Here is a 27,588-nt window from a genome sequence, read left to right as displayed (position 1 = left end):
ACAAAGCTCATCGCCTTTGCCGACGATGTGGCCTTTGTAACAAATGGGCATTCAAGAGACATACTAGAAAAGAATAGTAACGAGACTCTCTCCATATTCCATTCCCTCTGCATCAATCAAAAACTAATAATTTCAGAGCCCAAATCACATATTATTTTATTTCCAAAACCGGGCAAATTGCTACGAAGGCTACCTTGCATTAAAATCAATAATAGAAGAATCAAGATCTCAAAAGAAATCAAATTTCTTGGATTGAAAATTGACCAAAAGTTTTCTTGGATCCCACACCTCACGGAAATTCGGAAGAAGACCCAAACTATTTCTAGAGCCCTCGCAAGGATGCAAGGCACAATGTGGGGCCTCAAGTCGAGGATGCAAAACATTCTTTATAATACCATGATTGAAAAAATAATCCTCTACGGGGCATCAGCATGGGCTCACCCTATGACAGTGAAAAAGAAAAGACTCTTAGCTTCGATCCAACGCCCCTTCCTCTTACAAATAGCAAAAGCATACAGATCTACCTCAACGGCAGCTCTCTGTGTATTAACAGGAATCCCACCTTTTCATCTGAAAGCAAAAGAAGATGCAGACTCAGCCAAGTTATTCCATCTATAGAGGTAGAAGATCAAAACCTGCACCCCCTTGATTTTGAACAGCCATGAAATCCTTACCTAAGACACCCTGCAGTACATGCAAAACTCAGAATATCTACAAAAGAAGACACCCTCAGTGTACCTTCATTTCCAGTCATGTACACAATGGGTCAAAGTTAAATGAAGAAGTAGGATGCACGTTCTTTGCACCCCTCTCGGAACAAGAAACAACAGAATGGAAAGGACACCTAAGGAACAACAACAGCGTTTTCCAAGCTGAGCTTTCAGCCATAAAACACGCTATTCTATGGTCTCATCAAAAGCATCTAACGTATGTTACCATCTACAGTGATAGCCAAGCGGCAATTAAAGCTGTCGATGATGCAAGAAACAAATCATCAATAGTACAAAATATCTTCTATTTAATATCACAGCACAACAGAATATCTATAAAAATAAAGTGGGTAAAAGCGCATGCTGGACAAGCCCAAAATGAAAGGGCAGATGCGCTTCCTAAGAATGCAGCTCACCCATCTCTACCTCCAATCAATGTCCCATTCCCTAAATCGTATGCGAAATGTTGAAAAAAATTACATTAAAGCAATGGCAAGCTGAATGGGAAAATGCAGAAGTAGGTAGATGGCTTTTTAACTTCTGCAAGAAAACCACATATGATCCAATCTCTTATAACTTCTTCATCAACATATTCTTATCTGGACATGGTCCTTTCCCCACGTACTACTTTGCACGAAATTTGAGCGATTCAGACAAGTGCGTATGTGGGGAAAAGGGAGACCCAGAGCACTATATTTTCAAGTGCCAGCTCACAAAAGAGCTGCACTGCAAAGGAAGGTCACAAATTATGCCCAAGTACATTAAATGCATGCTAACGATCCCTCAATTACAACAAAAGGTTTCCTTGATTATGAAGAAACTTTTCGCATATAAAATAGAAGACATATGTCAAGATGTTATCACATCTGTATAAATACCTCTTATTCCATAAATTGCAAAAATAATGCAAGATTTCAGAAATATTGCAAATGTCTGAAACAGGCTAAATATGGTATGAATAGTTTTTACAAAATATTTACATTAAGAATTTGGACTGTATTAGGAGATGAAGGGGAAAAATCTTGTAATAATTAAATCATTAATTAAAAAATAATATACGACTCTATTAGATATATTAGTGTAAATGTAAGCATTATGTGATTTTCTAATGTATATTTTCTGTGTTTATGATACATTAATTTACAAAAATAATAATGTAAGACTCCAGTGCTGATGCAGTTGTGTGTAACAAGTTAAAAAATGAAAGGAAATGTATTAATAAGATAATTCGCCTTAGTAATTCAACTAAGTATAATAAGATGCACAAAAAAAAAAAAAAAAAAAAAAAAAAAAAAATTCCTCCCCAATTAGTTCCTTAAAAAGATGTTTATTGTAATTCGATGTAACTAGATATACTAATGTAAATATATTGTTTGTATGAAGTACAATGTACAATGTAAGTTTGTATGTATGTTCGAAGTAATTATGTTATATTAATTTGCCATATTCCAACTTTTGTTAATAGGTCAATTTCTTTGTAATAATTGTATACTGTGTCTTTGTAATTGTATATTCAGTACGTAAGTCTAGTATTAATGTAAAATTACTATGTAAATGTCTTGGTAGGCTAGCATCCGATGCGGGCCAACTAAAAGCCCAGCGGGGTACAGTAGTGCGGCGGAGCAACACCTGTAAAAGTCACTGACGAAGTTCTGGTGCTCCGTCCACTTTTCCCTGTCACTGCTTCATTGAGGCCAGTTTCAAATTCAAAATTTTTTTAATGCAAAGGAAAATCAGAACAATAAAAATTAATTTATATCCTTGCTTACAAAATCAAAGAGTGGTATATTAAAAATCAGTCAGGTTACGTAAAACGAAAGTGTAGATGTTACAAGTTGTTATGCCATATCTATCCATAATTGGTGCTAAAACGCACTGCTTGGGGATGGTTTCACAATCGACAGGATAATATACAAGAACCAGAAGTCTTCTTGAGTTTTATTGTTGTAATACACTGATGATAAAATTTTACAGCAAGAAACTTTCTGATAGCATTGAAAGATTGTCTGTCTATAATATAAAGTTCGTGTGAATAGGTTTTTCAGTACTCGCTCTTATAAGTTTCAAATATTATGGGAAAAATCAGTGTGGAAGAGGAAGTAATGCATAAATTTTGGTTTGATTCAAAGCATATACAGTGAGGAAAGGCTTACCCTTCCCACTAATTATGATTTATTTCTTCAGTGATATAATTGTTTTAAATTTAGAGTAATTTTTTCATTTGTTTTTAAAATTTAGCCATCTTTACTGCATCAAATAGATGCTGTGACTGTTACCTAGGCTGTAAATATAAAAGAAATTTGCTGTATTACTTTTTTAATTGTAGAATTTTAATGTTTTACAAATCACTTAATTATATTAATTATATTATAAATTCATACTGAATCCATGGAAATTTGAGTAATAAAAATAAAATTGTTCTCTCAAAATTTTGATTGATTTAATGAGTAAAATAATATTTTCAGTTATAAAGTTAAAAATAATGCATATGCATACATGTATCAGTTTTCATTCTCTGAAGTTTAGTATACATTATAAGTTTGACTATACGGAGAGGTCGGGAAATCCTGGATACATGAAAATTCTGAATAATTGAGCATAAAAAATGCAATTCACTGTAGAAAAGCCAAATGAAAGAAAAAATGTTTAGTCTGAAATTATAAAAATAGTTATTGTATTTATTAACAGCATGAATATTAAAAAAAGCCTGCATGTAACATTATATAAAATTTTAGGGGGAAAATACATTTTAGACATAAAAGTCAGATGTATTTTCTGTAGACCTTGAACATACGAAAGTAAAATATCTTATTCAATCAGAAATCCCATTAACCATGTAAGTTAGCAAAGATTTTGCCAAACCTGTAGCAGTTATTCTGGCAGAAGTTTGAAAGTACTGATTGCTCTGTATTAGTTACAAGTTACAGATACAAAATTAAAAAACTTAAAATCACATGTCATGAGTTTTCACGTTGCATCACCATTGTTAATCTGCGTTTAGTCCCGTATACTGCCCATTAAAGCCCACTTTTTTTTAATCCCAAAATTCCATAATTTTGTAAATTTCCTGCTGCATGCTGTTCCTTTTAAGGCAGGTTCCAGAGTTTTAATAATTCTTTTCAAAATGCGAGGGGGAAGACAGATAGCTATCAGTTGACTTTTTTACAAAAACTAAATCAGCTTATTGAGAATTTATTTGGTTACCATAATAAAACCAGGGCAGAAATCTTGTGATTGCATTAAGGCATGGCACTGATCCATTATTAGCTCTAAATAGCTGTTTGGTGATAGTTCTTGTTTGTTTCAAGTCATAATCCTGTAGTTGCTAAGTCTCTTGTTTCCTTAAAAAGAAGTTTTTAAAAAATTTTAAATATTTCTATGATTTGAGCTCTCCAGTTAGTTGAATGCTGTATAGTTGGATTTTTACTGTGTATTGTAAAACATGCAAATTTTTGTATATTTAAGTAGTATTTAAGTTTTACATATTTAAGTAGAATAATTTTGTATATTTAAGAATTGATTTTAATTATTTTTATGTGTTAATTTTTTTTTCATTATAGATATTGTATTCAAATGATGATATAACTGAAGGTAAAGAAAATGTCCCTGTTCCTTGTGTAAATTGCTTAACTGATGAAGCTCCACCTTATGTTGAATATTCAGCTGAGAGATTTTCAGGACGAGGCGTTTTTTTAAATTTGGACAAAAATTTTCTCGCTGGTTGTAGTTGCACAGATAATTGTCAAGTGAGTTGTTTTATTTTAAGAATGAAATTTTAAAAGTCTTAAGTTTAGAACTAAAAAGTGTAAACTAATTTTAGTATTGCAATACCAATTTTTTAAAATGTTGAATTTCTGAATTTTGAATGTTTAATCATTTCATCATATAATTGCAAATTCAGATGTTCAGTAATGAATTGTTTCATACCATGAAAAAGTACACATATGTATAAATATTATTTCCCTTGATTTATTTGGCATAATATTTATAAATTGCATTTGCATTTTATTTGTCTAATTTGATAAAAATTTTTTCATTTGGATATTTTATTTTAATGAAGTTTTCACAGAATTTTTTGCTTAAAATACATTTTTTGTAAAATAATTTTTTTTTTTCTTTCCTACAAATAGAATTCTGCAAAATGTGAGTGCCAGCAAATGACAAATGAAGCAAAAACTGGCATTAAAATTGGTGATGCTGGTTATAAATTTCGTCGTTTAACAGAACCTATAATTACTGGGTATATGCCTATAAATATTTTTCTAATTATATTAGAATTTAGTACTTTCTGTTTGAATATGAGCCAGTTATATTTTACTGTAGTTCTCAATCCTTCTTTGTTCTCGGGCACTCCATTCACTTTTGCTGAACATTCATTCCCTCCCTCTTTTCCCCAACTCTGAAAGTACATATACTTCAAATAAGTACTCTGAAAGTACATATATTTCTGAAAGTGCATATACTTCTGAAAGTACATCTTTAAATTTAGATTATTTTTTAATGTATTTTATAAACTGAGCAAGGAAAAATATTGGAAATGTGGATAAATACTAAAACTAGAATAAAAGTAGTTTTTATGAAATAAAATTAAATGCTTAACAATTTAGTAAAAGATTGACCACATTCCCTGCAGGCGAAATTTCCCCTTGGTTGAAAACCACTCCTCCCTTACAAAAATCCTGCCTGAAGGTTCGTATTTTCAAAGGCAGATAGCGTTTACTTATTTTGCCTATCAGCTTAATTCCTATTTTCCTCCATTTGTAGGAACAACATGGAGAGTTAGATTAATAATATGCATAATTGCAAAAATAATTTTTAGTGCTTTTGTGATTTATAATAGAAATACAGTAAATGCATAAATTCTATTATTGTAGAAAATTTTAATAACTCTTTAAATGCCTAATTCTTTAGTTAAATTTTTGTTAATTACTTATCTATATACTTAAGAATAATAAAGTTGTAAGCATAAATGATGCACATTGCAAATAATTGTTCAATTAATGCAGAATTATCAAAGCAGTGTAACATAAATTGCATAAAATATGCAGTCGAATAATGAAAAGTACTTTTATTCTTGGAGGTTGAGATTGTATTGGTTATAGTAACATTCAGTTTCAATCAAATGTTTCATGCATTTATAAAATTCCCCCATTACACTCTGAAAAATCTGCAATTTAGTCAAAAAATATTAAGCTTTGAAATTAGCAGTTGCTCCACTGTGTAATTTTTCATGAAATGAAGTTTTGTAGCGCATGCATAAATAATGCAAGTACAGTAAATGCAGTGCTTAGGGGCTTTGAATGGCAAGCTTGAAAGCTTGTTTATCACTACAGTTATCAGATTAAATTATTAAAGATGTGATTATTTGCCTCAGTTATGAAATAGTAAATTTAAGATCTTTTCATCATTAATACTTCTTTTCCCACCTATTAGCAGACATTTGTTTTCATAGGTATTTGCTTAATTTTGAGGTTTTCATTTGTGTTTAATAATAAATAGTATTTTTGTTTAGTGGGGAAGGAAGGATTTATGTTTTATCAATTTATTTCGAGACTTGACTGCTTTTTTATACTTCTTTCTCTTTTAAAACAGTATATATGAATGCAACGAAATGTGCAAATGTGGTCCTCAGTGTGGAAATAGAGTTGTGCAGCATGGGTTAAAGGTTTGTAATTATTTTGAGCACTTCTAATTGTTTTTTTTTTTTTAATGATTTTTGCGAAATCAAATTATCAGTAGAGTTTTATTTTCTCAATGGCACATATTTTTATAATATATTAGCATTTTATCTTGTATATATGACATCTGAATTATTTACAGTATCAATTTTTATATTTTTGCAGTGAAACTAATAGTGTTATCTAAAAATTATATGAAAATTGTTAATATTTAGGTACGCCTACAAATGTTTAAAACGCAGTTTAAAGGTTGGGGTATTAGGTGTCTTGATGATATCGATGCTGGAATGTTTATCTGTGTATATGCTGGTCAACTATCTACAGAACAAGGAGCTGATGAGGTGAGTAATTTACTGGTAATTGATATTAACAGCTTTAAGTAGTGATGAGTCGGTACTACCGAACCGGGTATTTTGTAACGGGTACTGAAAATCGGTACGTCCAAGTACCCGTTACTTCAGTACCGAAATCGATACTTTTCGGTATTCGTTACTTCTGTACCGAAACAAGTACTTTTCGGTATTCGTTACTTCTGTACCAAAATGGGTTCTTTTCGGTATTCGTTACTTCTGTACCGAAACGGATGCTTTTCGGTATTCGTTACTTCTGTACCGAAATGGGTACTTTTCGGTATTCGTTACTTCTGTACTGAAACGGGTACTTTTCGGTATTCGTTACTTCTGTACCGAAACGGATGCTTTTCGGTATTCGCTACTTTGTAACGAAAATATGCGTCTCTTCTCGGTATTTCGGTATTCGTTACTGGAGGATCGATGAGGGTTCAGCTCACTTCAGTTTTGGTACGAGGACAGTAGTATCTGGTTGTATTTGTGAAATGGTGATATGCGCTCCTTGTGTCCATGAATTGACACACATTGAGACACTTCCGTAGTTGACATGTTTTCTGATATTCAAAATCTTACTCCGTACAGATAAAATCAAACACGTGGTGACGTGGCAGAGTTCCTTCAGTGCCCAAAATCGTTAGCTACGTATTTCGGTACTCCAAATCGTTACTAGGGCACTTCGGTACTCCAAATCATTACTAGGGTACTTTGGTACTCCGGTACAGCAAACCGTTATACTTATAACCGTACTCTGGTATTTTGTTACTTCAGTACTCCAAATCGTTACTTTGGTACTCGGCACTTGAAATTGGTTTTCGGTACTTTTCAAAGTAACGGTTACTTGAGTAACGGGTATTTTGTACCGGGTACTTGTTTGTACCCGTTACTCTCGTACCGGGTACAAGAAAGTACTGAATTTGCCCATCACTAGCTTTAAGTAACAGAGGTTATTATCATCTCAGAGACTTGTGTTAGTTGCAGTGGTGTAACTAGAACTCTTCGGCCCCTAGGCAAAAACATTTCCTGGGCTCTATCCCAATAAATTTAATGTGCTTAAAAATAAAATAATAATAATAATAATAAAAGTTAAAAGTTTAAAAAAAAATCAAGGATTCCAGGAGCCAGTGTTTTCATGATGATTTTTATCACATCTGGATTAATTGTTAAAAAATAAAACCACGTTCTTAGGGAACCAGTTGAAAGGTATGTAACATGAAGAAAGAATAAAAAGGAAAATATTTTACCTTGACCAACTGGTGAAATGCAAATTTGCTATAGTCTGGGTATTTGACGTCAGATGATTTTAATTCAGTTATTTAAGACTTTTTGTGTGAGTGCGAGAGACAGATTTTTCTCTCCTTTCACTGAGATACATACTGATAATAAATTAATAAGTCTATATAAAAAAAAGGAACATGTCGACGTTAAGTATATAGCATTAAGAAAAGTAAGAAAGCCTAAGTTTGCGGATATTTTTATATAAAATCTGTGCCTATCTAAGTTTTTTTTTGCTTAATTTAGCAAACTTATAAATAATTGGTTATATTATAAACTGACAGTCAAGATAATTGATAAACGTACAGAAAAGATATTACATTAATATATAGTACTTTGTGATTTACTCAGCTTACGAATATGATTAATGCAATAATATACAAGTAATAAATAAGAACTTTTATAATGTTAATGATACATTTGTTAAATATAAAACATATTTATCATAAACTTCATAACGAAAACTATTTGAATATACAATTTTTGTAGAAAATATGTATGGTAAAGTTTTTGTCTGTCTTTTTAAAAATCCTTTTGGTACACTAAACTACTTAAATACATGATTTTTATAAAAAATATGAATGCTAAAGTTTTTTTCCTGTTTCCTTTTAATTTTCCCTCAGCCCGTACTGCTCTTCTTCTCTAATCCCGCCTCAATAAATGTAATTATACACTGTAGCAGAATATGATGATTCCCTTTTAAGTTCCCAGAAATGTTTAATAATTTGTAGTTAAGCTTATTGACACTAGCATATATTTGAAGATGAGTACGCACACTCTGTTGCATGGATTCTAAAAGTAGTACACATAAATGTTTCCTAAACAAGTATAACGTTTCTTCATAATTAGTAAAAATAAAGTTGTATGAAACAAGTTTTGTGTACTTTGTAGTGAAATGCGAAAAACTTCATTTAATGAAAATAGGTTTGTTGTACCCCAGGTGAATCAAAAAGCAAAAATCAGTTAGGAAAAGCGGATATATTTTAGGAGCATTAATATTTATTTATGATTATTGTTTTCTGTTTTATTTGCATCTTGGAAAGCTGTTTATGTCTCAGAAATTAATGACCTCAGATTTCCCTTCTTTGCATTGCTTATAAATTAAGCAGTATCAATTTTTTATGTTAATCATTAATTTATTAATGACAAAAATATAAAAAATAAATATAATGTATGGGAACATATATTAACTGAAGCTATTTATGTCTTAGAAAAGTTGTGCAGTGGTGCCGAAATGAAAGATAATAATGTACAAAGGGATTTTATGAGAGAAAATCGCATCATTTAACTATTAAAACAGATTAATTTTTTTTTTAATTTGCAAAAATTATTTAAATATTGCAATAACGGGGGAGAATTCTTTTCTGAAATATTCCATTCGCTTCTGTAGTGAAAATAGCAATGTAATTTGTGTTTTTTCAAATGTTGAAATGCAACTTAAAACTATTAGGGCAACACTGCCATTGATATGTTTAATATTTTTGGTAATTAATTTATCGAAATTTACTTAGTAGTATCTACTTTTAGTTGTGTGAAGCCCTTTTTATTATCATTATTATATTATTATTGATGATTTCAAGCTGAATGTTGTGGAAAGTAAATCGTAAAATTTCATTTCAAATAACGATTAGAAAGTACTCCATGAAGGCGTTCTTCCTGTTACGCAAATAGTCCTTGAGTGCTTTATTATTATATAATAATTCAATTCAATTCTGTTTAAATAATGTACAAATTGCGCATTACTGAATTATACGCTTAATATTTTATATTGTTAAAATGAATTGTAATTTATTATATTTTTTCAAATGAAGGGAAATTAATATATTACTGTCAAAACAAACTGAACGTCTTCAGAATTATCTTTTACAGATAAGTGTGAAATTTTGGTAGATGGGTAATTTACAGGTTAAGAAACACCCTAGCTCTTCTCTTTTCTAAAGCAAATCAAGTAAATCCTCAAGCATTAAAATATGCTTAGTAAGCAAGATATAGTTTACAAGTTCTATGCCTTCAGATTTCATTCTCGATTAGGGATTTTAAAGAATTCCTAACCTGCATTTTATCTGCAGTGTGAGAATATTTTGAAATGAAAAATTGGATAAATATCAATTTAGTCATTATATCAAGTAAAAATATTCATTAATTTCCATTTCCTCCCCCATGAGTGAAGAAAAAATAATGAATTTCAATAGATTTAATGAAAAAAAGCAATTTACCCTGGAAATTAACTGAAATATTTGGCCGCTTAACGTTTGAGCATCTGAATGAAATTTGTGTTCTTAGCCTGTCGTAAAACTTCCCCCTTTTTTTGGCCCTTGAATTCATTCAAAGGTCCCTAAGCTGAACAGGAAATCTCTCCTTTCCAAATGTGGTGTCATAAATTCTTTGCGTTTCCTGGACTATTTCCTGGGCATTTTGACATGTGAGTGGGGCAAAGTCCTTTCATGGCACAACTGCTCAACTTACATCAATGATTTTGTGTCCTTTAGAAAGAAAAGCATATGTTCTGGAGTTAGCAATTGAGACTTACGAATGATTCCCCCCTCCCCCCGCGCTCCAGCTTATTAGTGTAAAAAACAGAGGGGAAAAAAATCGATCCGCCTTTTAACTTTGCCATTTTGTAATGTTAATCGTACTTCTAAATCCAAAATTTTCTGTCCCTTACCCTGCCTCCTGGTGCGAGTACTGTCGTTTTTTACATTTTGAGAACTATACATTCAAACATGCAGATTCTTTATTTAATTTCTTTATAAAAATAATACACTGTGAAATTATTTGGTGGCAACAATTTGAAAAGTGATAGACTGTTTATAGCGAACCAACACAATACATGTTATATTGAATTGTAAGAATCATTCACATTAATAAATTCAATTTTGAGTTGAATATTAGGACTGATTTTTGGACTTGGGTTTTATGGAAATGATAGTAAGAGATTCAATATATGAACAAAGTTAAACGCCCTGGAATGACATATTATGAAAATTGCAAGCTGCAAATAACATACCACAATTCCTCATGCCTACTGATTGTTCGATCATAATGCAAATTGTACAGAAACAATTAATATATAAAATAAGTACTTTATAATGAATAGTTACAATTAATTTCCACTTCCACCCCTTTTTGGTTTGGGATTACAACAGGAGGAACCTTTCTTTAGGGGCTCACCTTTAATAATTTTCAGGTTAAAGACTAAGGAATACAAAGAAACTTTTCCTATTTTCTGCTGACTGCTATCCTCAAACTGGTGTAGGTCATGAAGTTACTATTTCATAGTCGAATGATGGAATATTAACTTCTGCAAACACTGAATTTAGATGTTTCTTGTGCTTCCAAGGGCATCTTATCTGCATCATGTATAGAATTGCGTCACTGCACCGTATAAGTAGGGGCCCTTAAAAAACTTTAAAAAAAAAAAAAAAAAGATAGAGAGAGAAAATATAAGATAAAAAATATAAAAATAATAATCTTTTATTGAAACTCCAATTTCGAACTCATCAGGGAAAAATGAAGCATCTATATATATGTAATAGAATTCGTCTTTTAAGTTTAAACGTGTAAATGTAGTTCAGCAGGACATTTAAGGGCCCCTATGCAAGGGCATTCATTGCATACCCTTATTTACGCCGATGGTTAGGTGCACTTTGAAACTAATATGAATTTTATATAAAATCTTAATCAATCTAAAGTTGTGTTTTGTTCTAATTTCACATCAAGTTTGCACTGCTTTTCCACAGCATTAAGGAAGATTAGAGAAGTATTTTTCAATGCTTTTTGGAGAGAAAGTGCAGCTGCTTACATAGTGCTGGGGTGAGCCTTTTGTTTCCAAGCTTATCTCCAGGGCTGTAGGGTTTTGCACTACTAAATCTAAATCTTCCACCCAGCGGGGTTAGTGACTCTGACTGCCGTACCAAAGGGCCCAGTTTCGAATTTTGGAGAAAAAAAAGCATATTTATAAATGTATAGTATTTGTGTGGCTTGGGGGCATTCTAAATATGCAGCGAGTCAAAAATCCTCTTGAGAGGTTGAGTTAGGGAAAAAGGGGGAGACACACAGATACATTTATTTAAATTTAGATTATTTTTTAATGTATTTTATAAATTGAGCAAGGAAAAATATTGGAAATGTGGATAACTACTAAAACTAGAAAGAATAAAAGTAGTTTTCATAAAATAAAATTAAATAATTAACAATTTAATAAAAAGTTGACCACATTCCCATTCCTCAGACTCGTTTCCCCTGGGTGTTCTCTCTTAAAATAGGGGGTAGAATTGAGCTAAAGTACAGCTGTCACTTAGGGTGCTCAAGGCTCTTGCCAACGACAGACACATTTGACTCTTTGTCACTGTGAATGGGCTTATACGACCATTATCAGACAATGAAATTAATAACAACAGCAACAAGCCTTAAATCCATGAAATTACAGAAAGTTGAACACATTATTTAAAAATATTCTGCAGAGTGTATGTATAGTACAGTCATAAGTCGTTAGTCCGGACTCGTCGGGACTTCGGCGATTCCGAATTATCGATTTTTTTGGATTATAGATCATCAGTTTAAATCTGGTAAGATGGCATGCAGAAATTACAAAATTAAAAATATGAAACCGTAATTTATGAAATAAAGAACAGTTACGATCTAAAGGGTATCAAAATTTACAAAAAGAAAAAGCTTAATATTTATTTGTTTACTTTATTAAACATTTCTTTCAATGTAAGTTGTTTAAGTTGCTTCATTTAATGTGATAATACTTTTTCTTTAATTCTATTAAACAGACATAATTTCTTGTTAAGTTACAAAGTTCCACTGTTCAAGTCCTATAATTGCTGTGTCAAGAATACCGACTAATTTGTCAATCGAAATTGTTTCATTTTCAATAACCTCTGTGTCACTTTCTTCACTATCGGAAGCAAATTATAATGACGAGGAACTTGATTTAAATCATATCAAAGACGGAGTACATCGAGATGAAATACTGCATGTAGTAAGGAATTATAAGCCAAATAAAATAGAAACATCTGCCCTGAAGATAAGGATAGTGCTGACAGATCAACTTCCAATTCATTGTGCGCCACGTCGTTCGATGTCAAGAAGGGATCATTTTATACTGAAAAAGCAAGAAAACACATCATGCAATCTCATTCGAGCTCCATAGATTGGAAGAAAAATGAAATCACAATAATTAATATGCCAAAAAATAAATGGGCTTTGCATAAAGGAGTAACAAAATTACTTATCCTAGAAAAAGCAATTCCACTTTTTGTTTAATGGACATCGATACATGCTTTCACTTTGTAGATCCTTTGGTAGCTCCAGAATCGGAAATTCTTTTTGACATAATCTAAAGTTCAAGCTTACTTTTATAAAATTGCTCTAACAGTTTGCAAAAAAATAATAAGCCGGATCCAATTCGAAGATTAAGGAGCAACGCAATCTACAACATTAACTGAATTAGATAATTTTAGCTTAGCTTATACCATCCGTTATACATTAAACGCACATGCATAAACGTATTATGCGCACACGCATATTCGCAGCCGTAAAGGTCTTACGCGCATGCGTAAATGCCTATAACGCATGCGCAGAAAGTCTGTAGCTTTGAGGTCCGAATTAACGACTTTTAACTGTATATGTTTTAGATATACTTTTGGTTACTTATTTCATATGCTCAAGTTTTTTGTTTTGTTTAAATAGTTTTATTTTGAGTTGTAATTTTTTTAAATATTTGTGAATTTATTTTATAATATGACTTTTGATCCTATATATTTTATAGCTAAACAATTTACTTAAAATTCATTTTTAGTGCGATAAATTTCAAAACAGGAATCTACACACAGATGTATGTTACAATCCTTGCATTCATAAGAGCCTTTTTCCTTTTTTTGGAGGATTTATGTAGAAGTATGAACAAACAAAGCATTACAGTCACATTTTCTTAGAACTTTCATTTGACCAAAGCAGTTCCCATCTACCAGTTAATAGACAATCACTACTTGACCTGTCTCATTTTTACTCTTCGTAAATAGGCTGTCATTAATTTCCATTGTTTCAGGTAAAGTAAAAATTATTCTAACCTAATGTAACACTCTACATATCAAAATATAATATAAATGAAAATCAATCCATGGTGGGAAGAATACCAGTTCATTTTTCTATCACACCATCAAGAGCCAATGCACATGTAAACACCATTCAAGTTCTTACACTAAGATCTAGTTAAAGTTAAGTGTGCAAAAGTCTTGATGGGAAGTACTCACAATTATCTCAAGCTGCCGAGATATTAACACATTCACGCTGTAATAGCTTAGGATCCACTGAAAACCTTCTGCTGAATTTACCCCCACATTGATCCATAAGAATAGGATGAACCTGCAATCAGTACTGTTCTAAAGAAATAACTATCTATCTAGTTCAGCATGGCAGCTCCTCTAAGGCAGCTAAATTCTGAGAACAAAGTGTTGAGAAGAATATGCTGATAACCAGGCAGTAAGTGCGTCATGGCAGACAACCTGAATCCACAGATATGTCTGAGCAGCTGGGAGTGGCTGAAGAAAAAACTTGGAACTCCAAGTGGAAAGTTCTCTGCAGCTAGTTCAACTTTAACCAGGGAAACGAAAAGGATCCAGTCCAAACATGCTTTCACCAGCAAGCCAAAGGGCAAGGTTACCTTTTTCGTTCTGTCTTTTTTCATCTAAACTCATCGGCACTAAACCAAATCTGAAATCTGACTCTGTGCAAACCTTCAAGAAAGTCTGTTGCCTTGGGCTATCAAAATATCACAGCTGAAAGTAACCATACAATTAAATTTTGCCGAATTCAGGCTGAATTTACTGCACTTTTTTTTTTTTTTTTTTTTTTAATTTTATTTTCAATTTCTCCAAAACCAGTGGAAACACAACTGTTGTCCCAGGGCCTGTCATCTTGTTCCCCATCAGTAATCATACTCATACATGTATATCTCACACGTATGAATAATTGTACATGTGAGAAGAAATGTCAAGCGATGGTATCTTTAGAAATGGGAACTTTACTTTCCATCTTCATCATTTGGTCACTAGCAAATCACTTGCAACTCCTCAAGCATTGGAAGCACAATTTATTTCACAAACAGAAACTTTCTTTCTCTAGTCAAACAAAAGCCAAGCGACAAGGTAACATCATTGCTCTTTCCTCATTATAACTCCTATTCACAGCCTGCTAAGAAAATCCGTTTGTGGAATACTGACCATTGTAACAAACTCTTCACTACTTCCTCTACCCCCAAAACAAATTTTCTGTCCTGCCATAGAAAACGAAGAACTGAGAATACTGTAATGAAAGCTTTTAACTGCCAAAAATAAATTCCCACCGCACTAGTCAACAAACAATTTTAATTAAATAAAAACCTTGATACAATTGATTCAAATACAGTAGTATAATTATAATTTGAGACATCAGAAGTAATGCAGCAGCAGTTCTTTCCAGAGCTCTGCCAGGTGTCAGTGAGAATGAGTACACACTCCTGGCATTGACAAAAATGTATTGAGTCTATGTTGCACTGTGTGTTCTAACATATAAAGATGGCATTCCTAACTCTGCAGTGCTGTGTGATTCTGCTTTTCTTTGGGCCATGTACCTATATATAAAATCTATACACACTTAGCTGAATCATACTGCATAATGCTTAGAAAAGCGTGCTCCTAATTTTGTTCAAGAATGTGACTGTTGTATTTCTAATGCAACAAGTGACAAAGAAATAAATGGTGACATGCTTTCAGCTTGCTGTTTGTTTCACTGTTATTGAAAATTGTACTTTTACAATGTTTGTATGAAAGAGTTAAAACTGATTATGCTGGAGAAGTTTAAGGACATTTTGTATAATAAATAGATTTTAATCTTCCATATTACTGAATATGGAATAAACGATTTTAATAAATATTAATGTTTTAAAAGCATATCTGTTTTGTATTCTTTTAGCTATTGATAGCTGAAGATGAGTTTTATCATAATTTACAAACCTCTTGAAAGCATTTCTGTTTTGTATACTTTTTGATGATGGTAGCTAAAGAGATGAGTGTTAATCATAATTTATTATTTTTAGGATGGATTTCATTTTGGTGATGAATATCTAGCTGAACTCGACCATATAGAAGTTGTGGAAAGGACAAAAGAAGGTTATGAATCTGATGTCACTGATATAGAAATTGAAATTTCTCCTAAGCCAAAACTAAAAGAGGAGGAAAGTGATTATAATCAGTCATCAGCTTCAAGGTGAATATTTTTGTTCATAACCTCTTTACTTACAATGGTGTTTATATGCCATTATATTTGGTGTTCATATGTAACAATATAGCATTTAGTTATTCAGTGCTTGAAGACAAAATTGAATTTTGGATATTGAAAATATTTTTAGAAAATTTCCATCAGCCATCCAATTTTTAATTAATTTTACATAGGGATAGGAACACATGCACATTTAAAAACAATAAAAAAAAATCTGTTAATAAAAAATTACAATTTATTGTATCTCAGCCATGTTTTTAACCAAGTACACATTCAGTTCTTATTTTAAGAAGTGAAGAAATTTGTTTGATATCTTCAATTGTAAACGTGAAGTAAAAAATATGCATATTTTCTTTTCCAAGTTATTTGAATCTTAGAAATGTTATGAATATGTTAATACTGTTACTCATTTTGTTTCTTTCTGCTTTTCTTGTGTTTCTGTGAACTCTTTCTTTGCTATCATGTAAAACTTCTATACTGTTATTTCCGACCTTTTTTCCCTTCCCAAAATACTTTACTGTTATTTCCTACAGGATGGTCCACAAGAAAATAGCTCATATCCAGTATTGGTATCATGCTCTTTGGAGCAGACCATAACTCCTTGCTCTCTGTCTGCCGACTATTCATCTGTCAAGCGATTTAATAACGCCAAATAAAGCATTGTTCAAGTTTTATGTCAGGCCTTCTGGGCATGTCATGTTAGAAAGATGGTGTCCATCTTGTCATATCAATGCTAGAGACTGGCTACTTTTTTGTGGGCAACCCTGTATTGTATGGAACTGTTACAATCTTCTTATATTCTTATATGTAACTTTTTAGTGACTCTGATTTAAATATGTATGCTGACTCGGATTCTGATTTTGAGTCCTCAAATCTGCGCTCTACAGCCAGTAGCACGTATGCTACAAGGTGCGTATACTTGCATTATGAAGGTTGCACCAATATCATATCTTTTCAATTTTTATTATGCTATTTCAGCACGAATTAAACCATAAACTCTCTTACAGTTGCTCAAGTGTGTGAAATTAATTATTTGTATCATTATGTTCATTATTTTGGTGATGCTGCTGAGTATCAGAATGCTTGCTGTGTGTACATTGGTGGGCAGTTGCTAAGGATGGATCACAAATGGCTATGTAGCAGTTAAAAAAGTGTAGTTGGAGGCCAAGTGAAATAAAATAATGCCAGAGTACTAGGACATAACAATGAAGATAATTTATTGTGCTATAAAATCCAGTAGGCATTGAAAAGTGTCCAAGGAACAAAATGGTCATTTTATGCTGAATAGGTAAAAATGAAAAAATGCAATTACTGCATGCAGGCATTCTGGCATAAGCTGTCAATATGGGGTATGGCCACCATGGAGGGCAATGCAAGGTTCCACATATGTCATGCTATGCACAATATTATCCAGCAGCTGTTGGGGTAATTTATTCTATTTCTTTGTCACTGTACGGTTGAGGGTGTATTTGTTTATTGAAGGGCATTGTTGACCAACATGTCTCCTCCTCAAAGCATCCGAAGCATTATCAGCGGGATTAAGTCTGGAGAACACGCTGGCCATATCAAGTGTTGAATATCCCTTTCTTCTTGACACTCCTGGATAGCAACTGTTCAGTGACACGTTGAGTTGTTGTCCAACAAATTTATCACCAACTGCATCTTCATGGAACATGTGAATATGAGGCAGTAGAACATTAATGCATCATTGGCCAGTCATAGTTCCAGTAGGAAGCACACAAAGCAATTCATGGCCATTGATGATAATCCCAGTCCATACCATGACACTACATATAGGATATTGTTCCGTTTCCTGTATCTTTGCAAAACTGTATGCAGTACCACTGTCACATCACATCAGTTTTTCGTCCATAATTAGAGACTAAACCTACTTACATTTGAGAATAGTACACAAGTTCGATCATCTTCCCATCAATTACGATGCTGATGACACCATAAGCAAATGGGCAGAACATTGACTGGAATGTACAGAAAGAATGGTGGGTACATAGTGCTCCTTGATGCAAATATTTGGCTGCAATTTTTCAGGAGATTCACATGCCAGTCAAAGCAAGTAAATGATTTTCTACTTTGGTAGCTGTGCTGTGCTAGTTACCTTTTGTTGGCAGCATTATATGTACCTATCTTTTACAGTTAAACATGACCTCCCATGTTTGCTACACATTCAGTTTGTTTGAAATGTTTTGTAAAGCCTTGAAACAGCAATGTGGCTGACATCGAACACCCTGGCAACATCTGTTATTTTTCGCCCTTCTTCAATCTTATCAAATATGGTCATGCATAAAGTCATCTAAGTGATGTCAGTGAAGACATACCGAAAATTGCAAGTTTGTCAATTGATTTTTTTCTCATTAATGTTACTTTTGAACAACAATCAGTATGTGTCAAATCATTTATGTCTCTTATCAGCACTATCATGTGAGAACAGCTATGGCAATCTAAAATGTGGAAATGCACAACACATCTTATTGTATCCCCTCTTATATGCTAATTTCCATATTTTCCTGCTTTCGATCTTATGGTTGATGTTGTTGCTACTGTCATCCATCCTTAGCAGTAGTCACTAGTGTCTTATTTAATTTAGTCCACCAGTTTATTATATAATGCCTAAACTGTCTAATTATAGTTTTAAGTTCATTACTATATTTATTTTATTGTTATATTCTTCAGATTATACACTGCTATCCATCCAAAATGCAGCATGAAGAAGAACAAGAGATATCACAACCAAATTTATTTCAGCAATTATACATATTATCAATGTTAATTGATTTGATATACATCCTCCTTTGAGGGGGGAAGGCGAGGAAATAACTAACTACTGCTACACACTGTGACACTGAGTGAAAGAGGCTTTGGATGTGTTGGGACACATGCAGCCGAAGTTCATCTGGTGTGCAGCATGCTGGACGAGGTGTTTTTGAATCATTGAAGAGACATGGGTGATAGATTTGGAGAACAAGGAGGCTAAGTTAACAATGCAATATGGTGAGCTAAGAAAAAGCTTGAGCTTGTGTGCAACATGTGGCTGATAATTTCCTCTTAATATGTGGCCACAGGCAGGCCCTGAAGTTAAGAAAGGAGAACAGCCTGCAAAATCTCAAAACTCGGACAGAAGCATGATTTGTTCAAAAACATAGTGTCATGCTATTTGGATGTCTGTCTCTACCATTCAGTGCACTATCACAAATGCAAACACCTATGGTTTAAAGTTAATGGTAAGTGAAGCAATGGATGCCTAATGAACAGTCCATTGTACTGTAAATGATGTCATATTGTTCTTGCAGATACCGATTGTTGTGTGACAGACTGCATTCATTGTGATATGGTTGTAGATGTGGCATTGTGCTCCATCAATATCAAATACACAATATACTTGACTTCCCATAGAGTAGTGCAATGAGGTGGTTGTAATAGCTCCTGTCTGGCAATCGTTTCCTCCTGCATACACTGATTCCATATTTGCATGATTGTTTTTTAGGTATATCTGACACATTAACAGATTTTCCAGAAAAATAATCTGCAATATCTGTATGCGATGGTTCTGCCTACGTTGAATTCAGAAATGTATGTGAATGTTGCTCTTTTTTTTTTTTTTTTTTTTTTTTCTATGAGGCATACTAAAGCTGCACACAAAAAATATCACAACAGATCATTTCACATTGTTCAAAATGGCAATCTTTCCTCCCTTTATGTACAGACTCTAAGGAGTGCTGCAGTTGTCTATGATGTGTGCATGTGCTGAAATCTTAATCATTTGCATATTCCATTGTGGTATGCACATAATTCAACTTTTCTGCTGTTTGGATTTTTGCTTCATCATGCTGCATTTTGGATGACCAAGAGTTAATCTTCAAAGCTGCTTGCATGTCATTTAACAGGTAATATTGAAGCTGGGCATGTGAATGTTATAAATCACTAATTAAAATTTATTGTAAAACTGATATAAATTTTGAACCCATTTACGTGAGTAGTATTAAAAAGTCATTTCTACTGTAATTTTGTTGTTTTAGCATAGATTTTTTTGTTGTTGTATCTTTGTCTATCTATGTATCTTGCAAAAATGCAAATATTTTAAATCTCAAGTGCTGCAGACTGCTATTGTGTGAAACACTGAACTGTATGAAATTGAAATCTTGCCCAACATCAACGGTTTCTAGTTTTCATTATGCAGTTTTTGGATTGGCTGGTATTTTCAGTAGCCAAACTGGCCAAAAGAGACATCAGCAAGCATGTATAGTTGTCAAACTACAGTTATTTGCATTGTTTCAATTATACGAGGGTTGGAACTTTAATAGTGGCAACTATTTATTTACAAGGAATACAAAAGTGATTCATGTCACCATGTTTTACAGTCCTTCAGTATAGTTGCCAGCATTGTGTACAACCCATTTCCAACGATGTGGAAGTTGCAGAATACCTGTAGCAGCGCCTGTTTTGTTGATAGTTTGAATGGACCGGTCTACTACCGCAAGAATCTCAGGAACAGTTTTGAAGCGAGTGCCACGAAGTGGTTCCTTCATCTTAGGAATTAAGTCATAATCACAAGGGCTTAGATCTGGGGAGTATGGTGGATGGTAAAGCACTTCCGAGCCCCATCGATTGAACAAATCAGTCACAGCTTGCGCTGCATGCGGCCGAGCATTGTCATGCAAAATGAGAGGAGCGTTCTGCAGAAAATATCGCCGTTTTTTTCTCAAAGCTGGTCGGAGGTTGTGCTCCAAAAATGAGCAGTAATACTGCGCAGTGATGGTCTGCTGTGGGGGAACGGTATGCGTTAGGATGACACCATCACAGTCGTACATGAGAATCACCATAACTTTCACATTGCTGGGGTTCTGACGAAATTTCGAACGTCGTGGTGACCCTTGATGATGCCATTCGTTTGATTGGTGTTTCAGTTCTGGCTGGTATGATAGGGCCCAAGTCTCATCCAGCGTAATGATATGCCGTAAAAAAGCATCTCCTTCGCACTCATAGTGCTCCAGGTGGGTTCGGGCAGCATCGTATTGTAGCCATTTCTGCATTTCCGTCAATTGATGTGGAACCCATCGTGAAGCAATTTTTTTCATGGACAGGCGTTCCTTCAGAATGTGCAGCACAGTCGTATGCACTAATCCTGTTTGTCCGGCCAGCTGACAAATCGTTTGGCGGCGATCACTGTCCATTAGTGCAGCAACAGCTTGCACGCTTGCATCGCTGACACTCGGATGACCTGGCCGCAGCATGTCTGCCACGTTTTGGCATCCTTATTTGAATGCTTTCACCCATCTTGCTACGGTTCTGTAAGGTAATGCAGATTCCCCGCAAGCCTCTTGAAGCCCTTGATGACACTGCCGTGCTTTACGACCTCTGGCACATTCAATTTTTATCCTGCATCATTGTTCTTGTTTTGAAAACATCCTGACAACACTTACTTTAGACCACGATCTAATACAAGGATTCGTTCTTCGCGTCGCTCTGCATGCGCGTGACGTAGGCAGGCTAAGTCTTTTTGCTGAGAGGTAAGGTAGGTATGTAGTTTACATGTGGTATACGCAATAGTCTTTGGTTTTGTTGCTTAGCGTTTTTTCAGCTGTGTTGCCACTATAAAATTTCCAACCCTCGTAAAAACAAGTAGCTGATGACCCTTCATCTAGTCAATCAGTAAAAGCATTTGTTGTAATATCTGTGCAATTCTGTAATAAAATTTTCCTGAGTTTAATCTGAATAAAAAAGAGTAAGATATTGAAAAATCTAATATGAGTAAAAGTATGTCACGTTAATGTAGAATTAGGTAATATTTTTTTCAACCGCTGGAAAGTACCTGCTGCAAGAGAAATCCCTTCTGAAAGTCTGTTGGCAGATTTTCATAGAGGAATTTTTTTGGGGGGGGGCAGGGGGACACAGCAAACAAATTTGATGTTAGCTATATATTCTGTGAGCGGAAAATGCAAATAGATGCAAGTAAGCTATTAATTATAAATTATGTAGACTTACTGAAGTATATTTATGTATACTGCAGTATTATATTACAAATAAATATTTCTTAAATCTTGACAAGAGTGGAACTAGCCAACTTTAAAATGGTTATAGAAAGGAGGAGGATGAATTTTATTTTGCAGTATTATTATTTTCTCCCTCTCTCGTTTTTTTAATGTTCTTAGGTCATTTATAGGAAATTTTTGTCATATTAGATTTTAACTATTTCTATTTGCAGAGGTTCATGATAGAGGCTGCACAGTATAAATTTATTAATTATTTCATAATATTTTTAAATCATATATCAGTTTGTTTCTTTTTAAGAATTCTATCATATAGCTATCTTTTCCATTAGGTAGATAATTATTCTTTATACTAAGTGATAATTATTGTGTAAACCTTAGTGTCATCTAAAGTTTATGAGGATAATATAAATATTGAAAAATTAGAGTGCATTGTGCATATTCAGAAAAAAATGGGAATTAGCTTTCATGAGTTGAAGAAAAAGTACTCTTAAAAAAAAAAGTGATGGGAAGTTGGAGACTAATGGCTTAGCCATTAGAAGAAATGTCAGATCCCTTCAAAACTTGCAGCAAGCTATCTGGGCTGAATATTTTCATCTGTTGTCAAGCAAAGAAAATCTAAATTATGGACTCTGTCTAGTTGAATCTGAAAGTTGGTGTGGATTTCATCGTGCCTAAGCAATATGTGAAACATATGACCACACCAAGCATACACATCTTTCTCTTTCACTAGTGGAAGTCATCAAGTCAATATTTAGATATTTGGTAAACCCTGAGCTCGTCAGAAAATGTTTGCATGGGAGGGGGGGGGAACCTAAATCCAAATGAACCTGTGATCAGGACTCATGTGCCAAAACATGTGTTTGTATGCATTCAAACCTTAAAATTTGGAGGTTTCTTGTTTCTTCTTTTAAAGCAAGAAACATAATAAAGTGCTATACTTTATCCAAGATTGGTATTAACCTTGGTTACCACTGTGTTAAAATTATGAAGGATTTGGATAAAGAATGTATTCAGAGAGCAAAAACCACCAAATATAGCAAAAAAGGTCAAAAACATAAAATAACACTGCAAAAAGGAGACTTGAAGAGTCTTATGAGATAGAAAAAGCTGATAATTCTTCATATAAACCAAGATTTTGCTAAATTAATACATTAATTACTAATAAAAATATCAATGAAACCTTTAAATCGGTTTAAAAAAAAAAAAAAAAAAAAAACGTGGTTTTTTCAGGTTCATGTTCCTTTTCCTCAATATCTATGAAACTTAGCTCAGTTTTTAATGACAAATATATCATGTTGTATTGTATACTTCTTTTGCCATTTATGAGGAAAAGGTACATAAAATTGGTGAATTTAATAGGGTGGAGATAGGGCTTTCCTGGTCCCTTTAATCAATTAAAAGCGTAAAATTAGCATGTTTAACATTATTTATTTTTATGCTGTGTAGTCTTACCATTCACTGTTTCTTGGTTCATTATATGATTACCGCTGAATTCTGACATATTTAAAAAAGCTTCCAATTTGAATTAGAATACAGTATGAAAAAATGTATGCATATTTCTCTTATTTGACATGTTTTTAATGTATCATTAAATTTAGGAGTAGGTATAAGAAAAAGAGAAGTCCAGGTCCTAGCCCTTCTTTAGATGATGAATTTGACAACAATGAAACTGATACTAAAGAATTACCAGATATATCTACATCTTTTGGTAAGTGTAATTATGCACATATATTTGAAAGCTCCTATCACTTTATAAAAAAATTTCTATTTATACCACAGTGAGAGATTCTTTTTTTGATTTATTTTAATAATGAACTTTCATAATGAACATTAATTTGTAATGTGCTTTCTGCAGTATATTCATAAAATGACTGCTTTATTTATAATTGTGTGTTAGAAAAAGGATATAAATTATACTATTAGGTTACATTATATATTTGATTAAAAAAAAACCTCATGTCTTATGTCACCTGAATATTAAGAAAATAAAAGCATGAGTTGTTATTTAATAAATATATTAATTATTAGCTTTTTATGTTTTCTTAAATTTTTGTGTCCTTTCTTGAATTTATAATTAATACTTATGAGAACTGTAACTGAAATGTATAGTGTATTAAAAAAACATAGTTTTTGTTTCTTTAAATATAAATTCTATACACATGTTCCAATTTTTAAAGTTTCTTAAAAGAAGTTCAGACTTTTACAAAAACAGTTTGAACTCAATTTTTTTGTAAAAATGACCTTTTTGAAGAGCTGTGCTTAACTTTGTGTTCCATACAATAAAGCTTTAATAAAAAAGTTTGACTTATATTTTAATTGGGTAAGAACTTATTTACCTCTGAGTGTTACTGTTGTAAATTCAGCACTTTTGAGGGAAAATTTAGATAATACTAATTATATAATAATTTGGCTTCTTAAATTCATAAGTAAATTGTAATCTGGCTCATCTAAAATATTTATGAAGTATTTTAAGGGCATTAAACTTATTAATAACCAGTTGGTGTAATGATGGAAAGAAAATAAAGAAGCTAGATTTTATTTTTAGAAAACTGAAATTAAGATTTTGAGACTGTTTTTATAAACATTTATAACTTTAGCCAGTGTGTGCTCACACTTGGAAACAGAACCAAATATTAAATAGCATGACCTAAGCATGCTTTTGGTAGGTGGTATGATCTTTGACCTGTACACAGAAAACACATCTTGAGCTCCCAAAATAATTTATTACTTTCAAGAACATTGGGAGCAGGATATGGTTCTGCACTTCCATTTTTTCTGAAAGCTGATGCTAGAAGACAGCTGCAACTAAGGAAGCTAATTTCAAAGTTCACCACATTGGTGATCGTGAATATGACAGGGATACCGATTTCATATGTGCTATTGCAACATGCCACATTATGTCATGTACCATAATGCATCAAAAGACCCAATTAAGTACTGTCTATGCATTAGGCCCACAACGAATCAATGATCAACCACATCAGTGTATTTGCAACAGTGCCCACAGCATGGTTCAGTTGTGATAACCAGTCATTTCTTCTTGGATCTCATTAAAAATGCTGTCAGGGAATTCTTGTGGTAGCATAGGTTAAAGCATATTTTCACCTGACTGTACAATGTTTGGCTTCTATGCAGCAGAACTGAGTTCTACCCAAAACACCATTTACCACTTTCAAGAATACTAGCATGCTGCACTGCACTTCCTATCCTTACTAATAGATAGATAGTGTCTTAATATTAACAGCCAGCAAGCTAATGCAGAAACTGCACAACTTTTTCATGAAACTTTCATACCAAAGAGTCAGTCATTTCAATATTTCTTTAAACTTAGTAGTGAAAATTATAAAATCACATATATGCTAAAAGTGAGTTGTATGTAATCCAAACACTTACAATGAATAATTTTGCAGATGTTTGAGATATTGTAAAATGATTCTTTAGATTATTTAACATATACTTTATTAGGAGAAAATTTCTTGTTATCTGATTTTGTTGAATATAAAAGCAAAAATAAGTTAAGGACTATAAATTCTGTAATCCTGATGTTTCATTCAACCTTTTAATTTTGAAATGTGAACACAAAATATTTTACACAAATCATTTTTTAATGTTTGTTTTAGCTAAGGTTTCAGCAAGAGATAGAAAAACATAGTCACAGTCTGATGTTAAAATTCATGATGTACTTTATTATGATATTTTAAATAAGATCATTATGTTTGAATGGCATTCACATTTCAAGTCTGACCGAGTTTGATTAGAAGATTTGAAGATAACAAGTATTAGGGACATTCAGACATGAGGCAATTGATAGTAATTTTTTTTTAAGGATTGCAAACTCATTGATTATTGCATTAATATTTATGAATTGGTTAATGGCATTTGAATTAATTATGAATTTTAATAAAATATTTAAATTGCACCAAATTCACCATTCTTATTGAATTCGGAGAATTTTTTTGCTCGTGCCTACACTTTCTCCACAACAAGTGGGTTTTGGCAAATAGCCATATTATAATCATTCAGCTGTTGTACTTAATATAATTCCCTCTTGATTTTGCTGTGTGCTTCAGATTACAGTTGAAAATAAAAAGACAATGTTTTAGGAACTGTTTCTCATGTTCAATAGGAATGGTGAGTAATCTTCAACAGCTTCAATGAAAATTATTTCCATAGTATCTTTTGGGTGCAGAAAAACTTATGGGCTCATTATATACATTCACAAGGAGATGTTAAAGGATTTACCTTATCAAAACTTTAAAGGAGATGATAGCTAAAACAAAATTTACTTTTTCACTAAGTCTTGGAACTTTCTAATAGTCCTACCACTATTAAACTTATACTAGGTCTATTATTATAATATTGTACACTGTATTTCTGTTTTATCAATAAATATTTACTGCAATTATGTCATTGTGTTTTTAGATTCCTATCCAATAGTCCCTCGTCCTTTAAGTCCACACTCAGCAGCAATTGTAGAAAGTACTGAAATACAGAGGAAGCCAAAACTTGGAGATGATGGTAATGTAAATAATTCTATAATGAAATAGAGTTAAACTTAACAAATTTCCAGGGACTGAAAAATTTGGTTTTTCATATCTGATCCAATAAGGCAAAAAATGGATAATTTCAAAAAATAATATAAAAATTGATTGATAAATACCCCCAAAAAGTCACATTTCCCCAAAATTATAACTGACTTCAAAATGTCATATTAAGAGTTAATTGCAATTGTTATTATATACAAATACTATTTTTTTCCAGTTTTACCATGTCAGTAATTTTGTATGATAAATTAATATGTCATGATTTAGATCCAGTCCTCTAATTACATATTTTCAGCTAAAATAGGAATTATAAGCAATAATTTTATCCATAAAAGTACAAGAACAGTAAAAAGTTAAAACAAAATATAAACAAAATGCTGCCAAATTTATCTTTAACTTCTGAATACAGTATTATTTAATTTTATGTGGGCATGAGGCAAAGTGTAGAAAAATATTGTATATTTAGAACTTAGCATGCAGATGAATTTATGGCCCAAACCTTTTCCATTTTCTTTGAGAGAGTTAAATAAAATGTTAAACTTTAATTTTCAGAAATAAAAACAAAACAAAAAATATATATTAAAGTAAAATACCATATTACAATTATAAGAAGTTCAAACAACAGTAATCAGTATACTTTTTAGAATTTGCAGAACTAGTTTAAAAGGTTTTTACTATAGAACCTTTTTCTTCAGCCGCAAGAGTGAAAATGACGAAAGACAAGCTACTGCTGATGTTAGGGGAAGAGGAAAACACAAAAA

At 32.6% G+C, this 27,588-nt stretch overlaps 1 protein-coding gene across 9 annotated transcripts in view; it reads left to right on the top strand.

Moving 5' to 3' along the window:
* egg (SET domain bifurcated histone lysine methyltransferase eggless) overlaps positions 1-27,588 on the top strand; it is a 318,317-nt gene that overhangs the window by 276,576 nt on the left and 14,153 nt on the right. For 8 of the 9 annotated variants that reach the window (XM_085820928.1, XM_085820924.1, XM_085820919.1 and 5 more), the window contains 8 exons: positions 4,271-4,456; positions 4,841-4,950; positions 6,303-6,375; positions 6,604-6,729; positions 16,094-16,263; positions 17,095-17,184; positions 23,882-23,991; positions 26,706-26,801. In XM_085820928.1, coding sequence (XP_085677054.1) covers positions 4,271-4,456; positions 4,841-4,950; positions 6,303-6,375; positions 6,604-6,729; positions 16,094-16,263; positions 17,095-17,184; positions 23,882-23,991; positions 26,706-26,801 — 961 coding nt within the window. The remainder of the gene's footprint in view (positions 1-4,270; positions 4,457-4,840; positions 4,951-6,302; positions 6,376-6,603; positions 6,730-16,093; positions 16,264-17,094; positions 17,185-23,881; positions 23,992-26,705; positions 26,802-27,588) is intronic. The other variant, XM_085820920.1, reaches the window with a different exon arrangement.

The sequence above is a fragment of the Stegodyphus dumicola genome, chromosome 7 (assembly GCF_044657685.1).
Source record: "Stegodyphus dumicola isolate Sdum_Otavi_A_Nest chromosome 7, ASM4465768v1".
Taxonomy (NCBI): domain Eukaryota; kingdom Metazoa; phylum Arthropoda; class Arachnida; order Araneae; family Eresidae; genus Stegodyphus; species Stegodyphus dumicola.
Note: the sequence above shows the minus strand (reverse complement) of the source record. Positions and strands in the feature narration are given on the sequence as shown.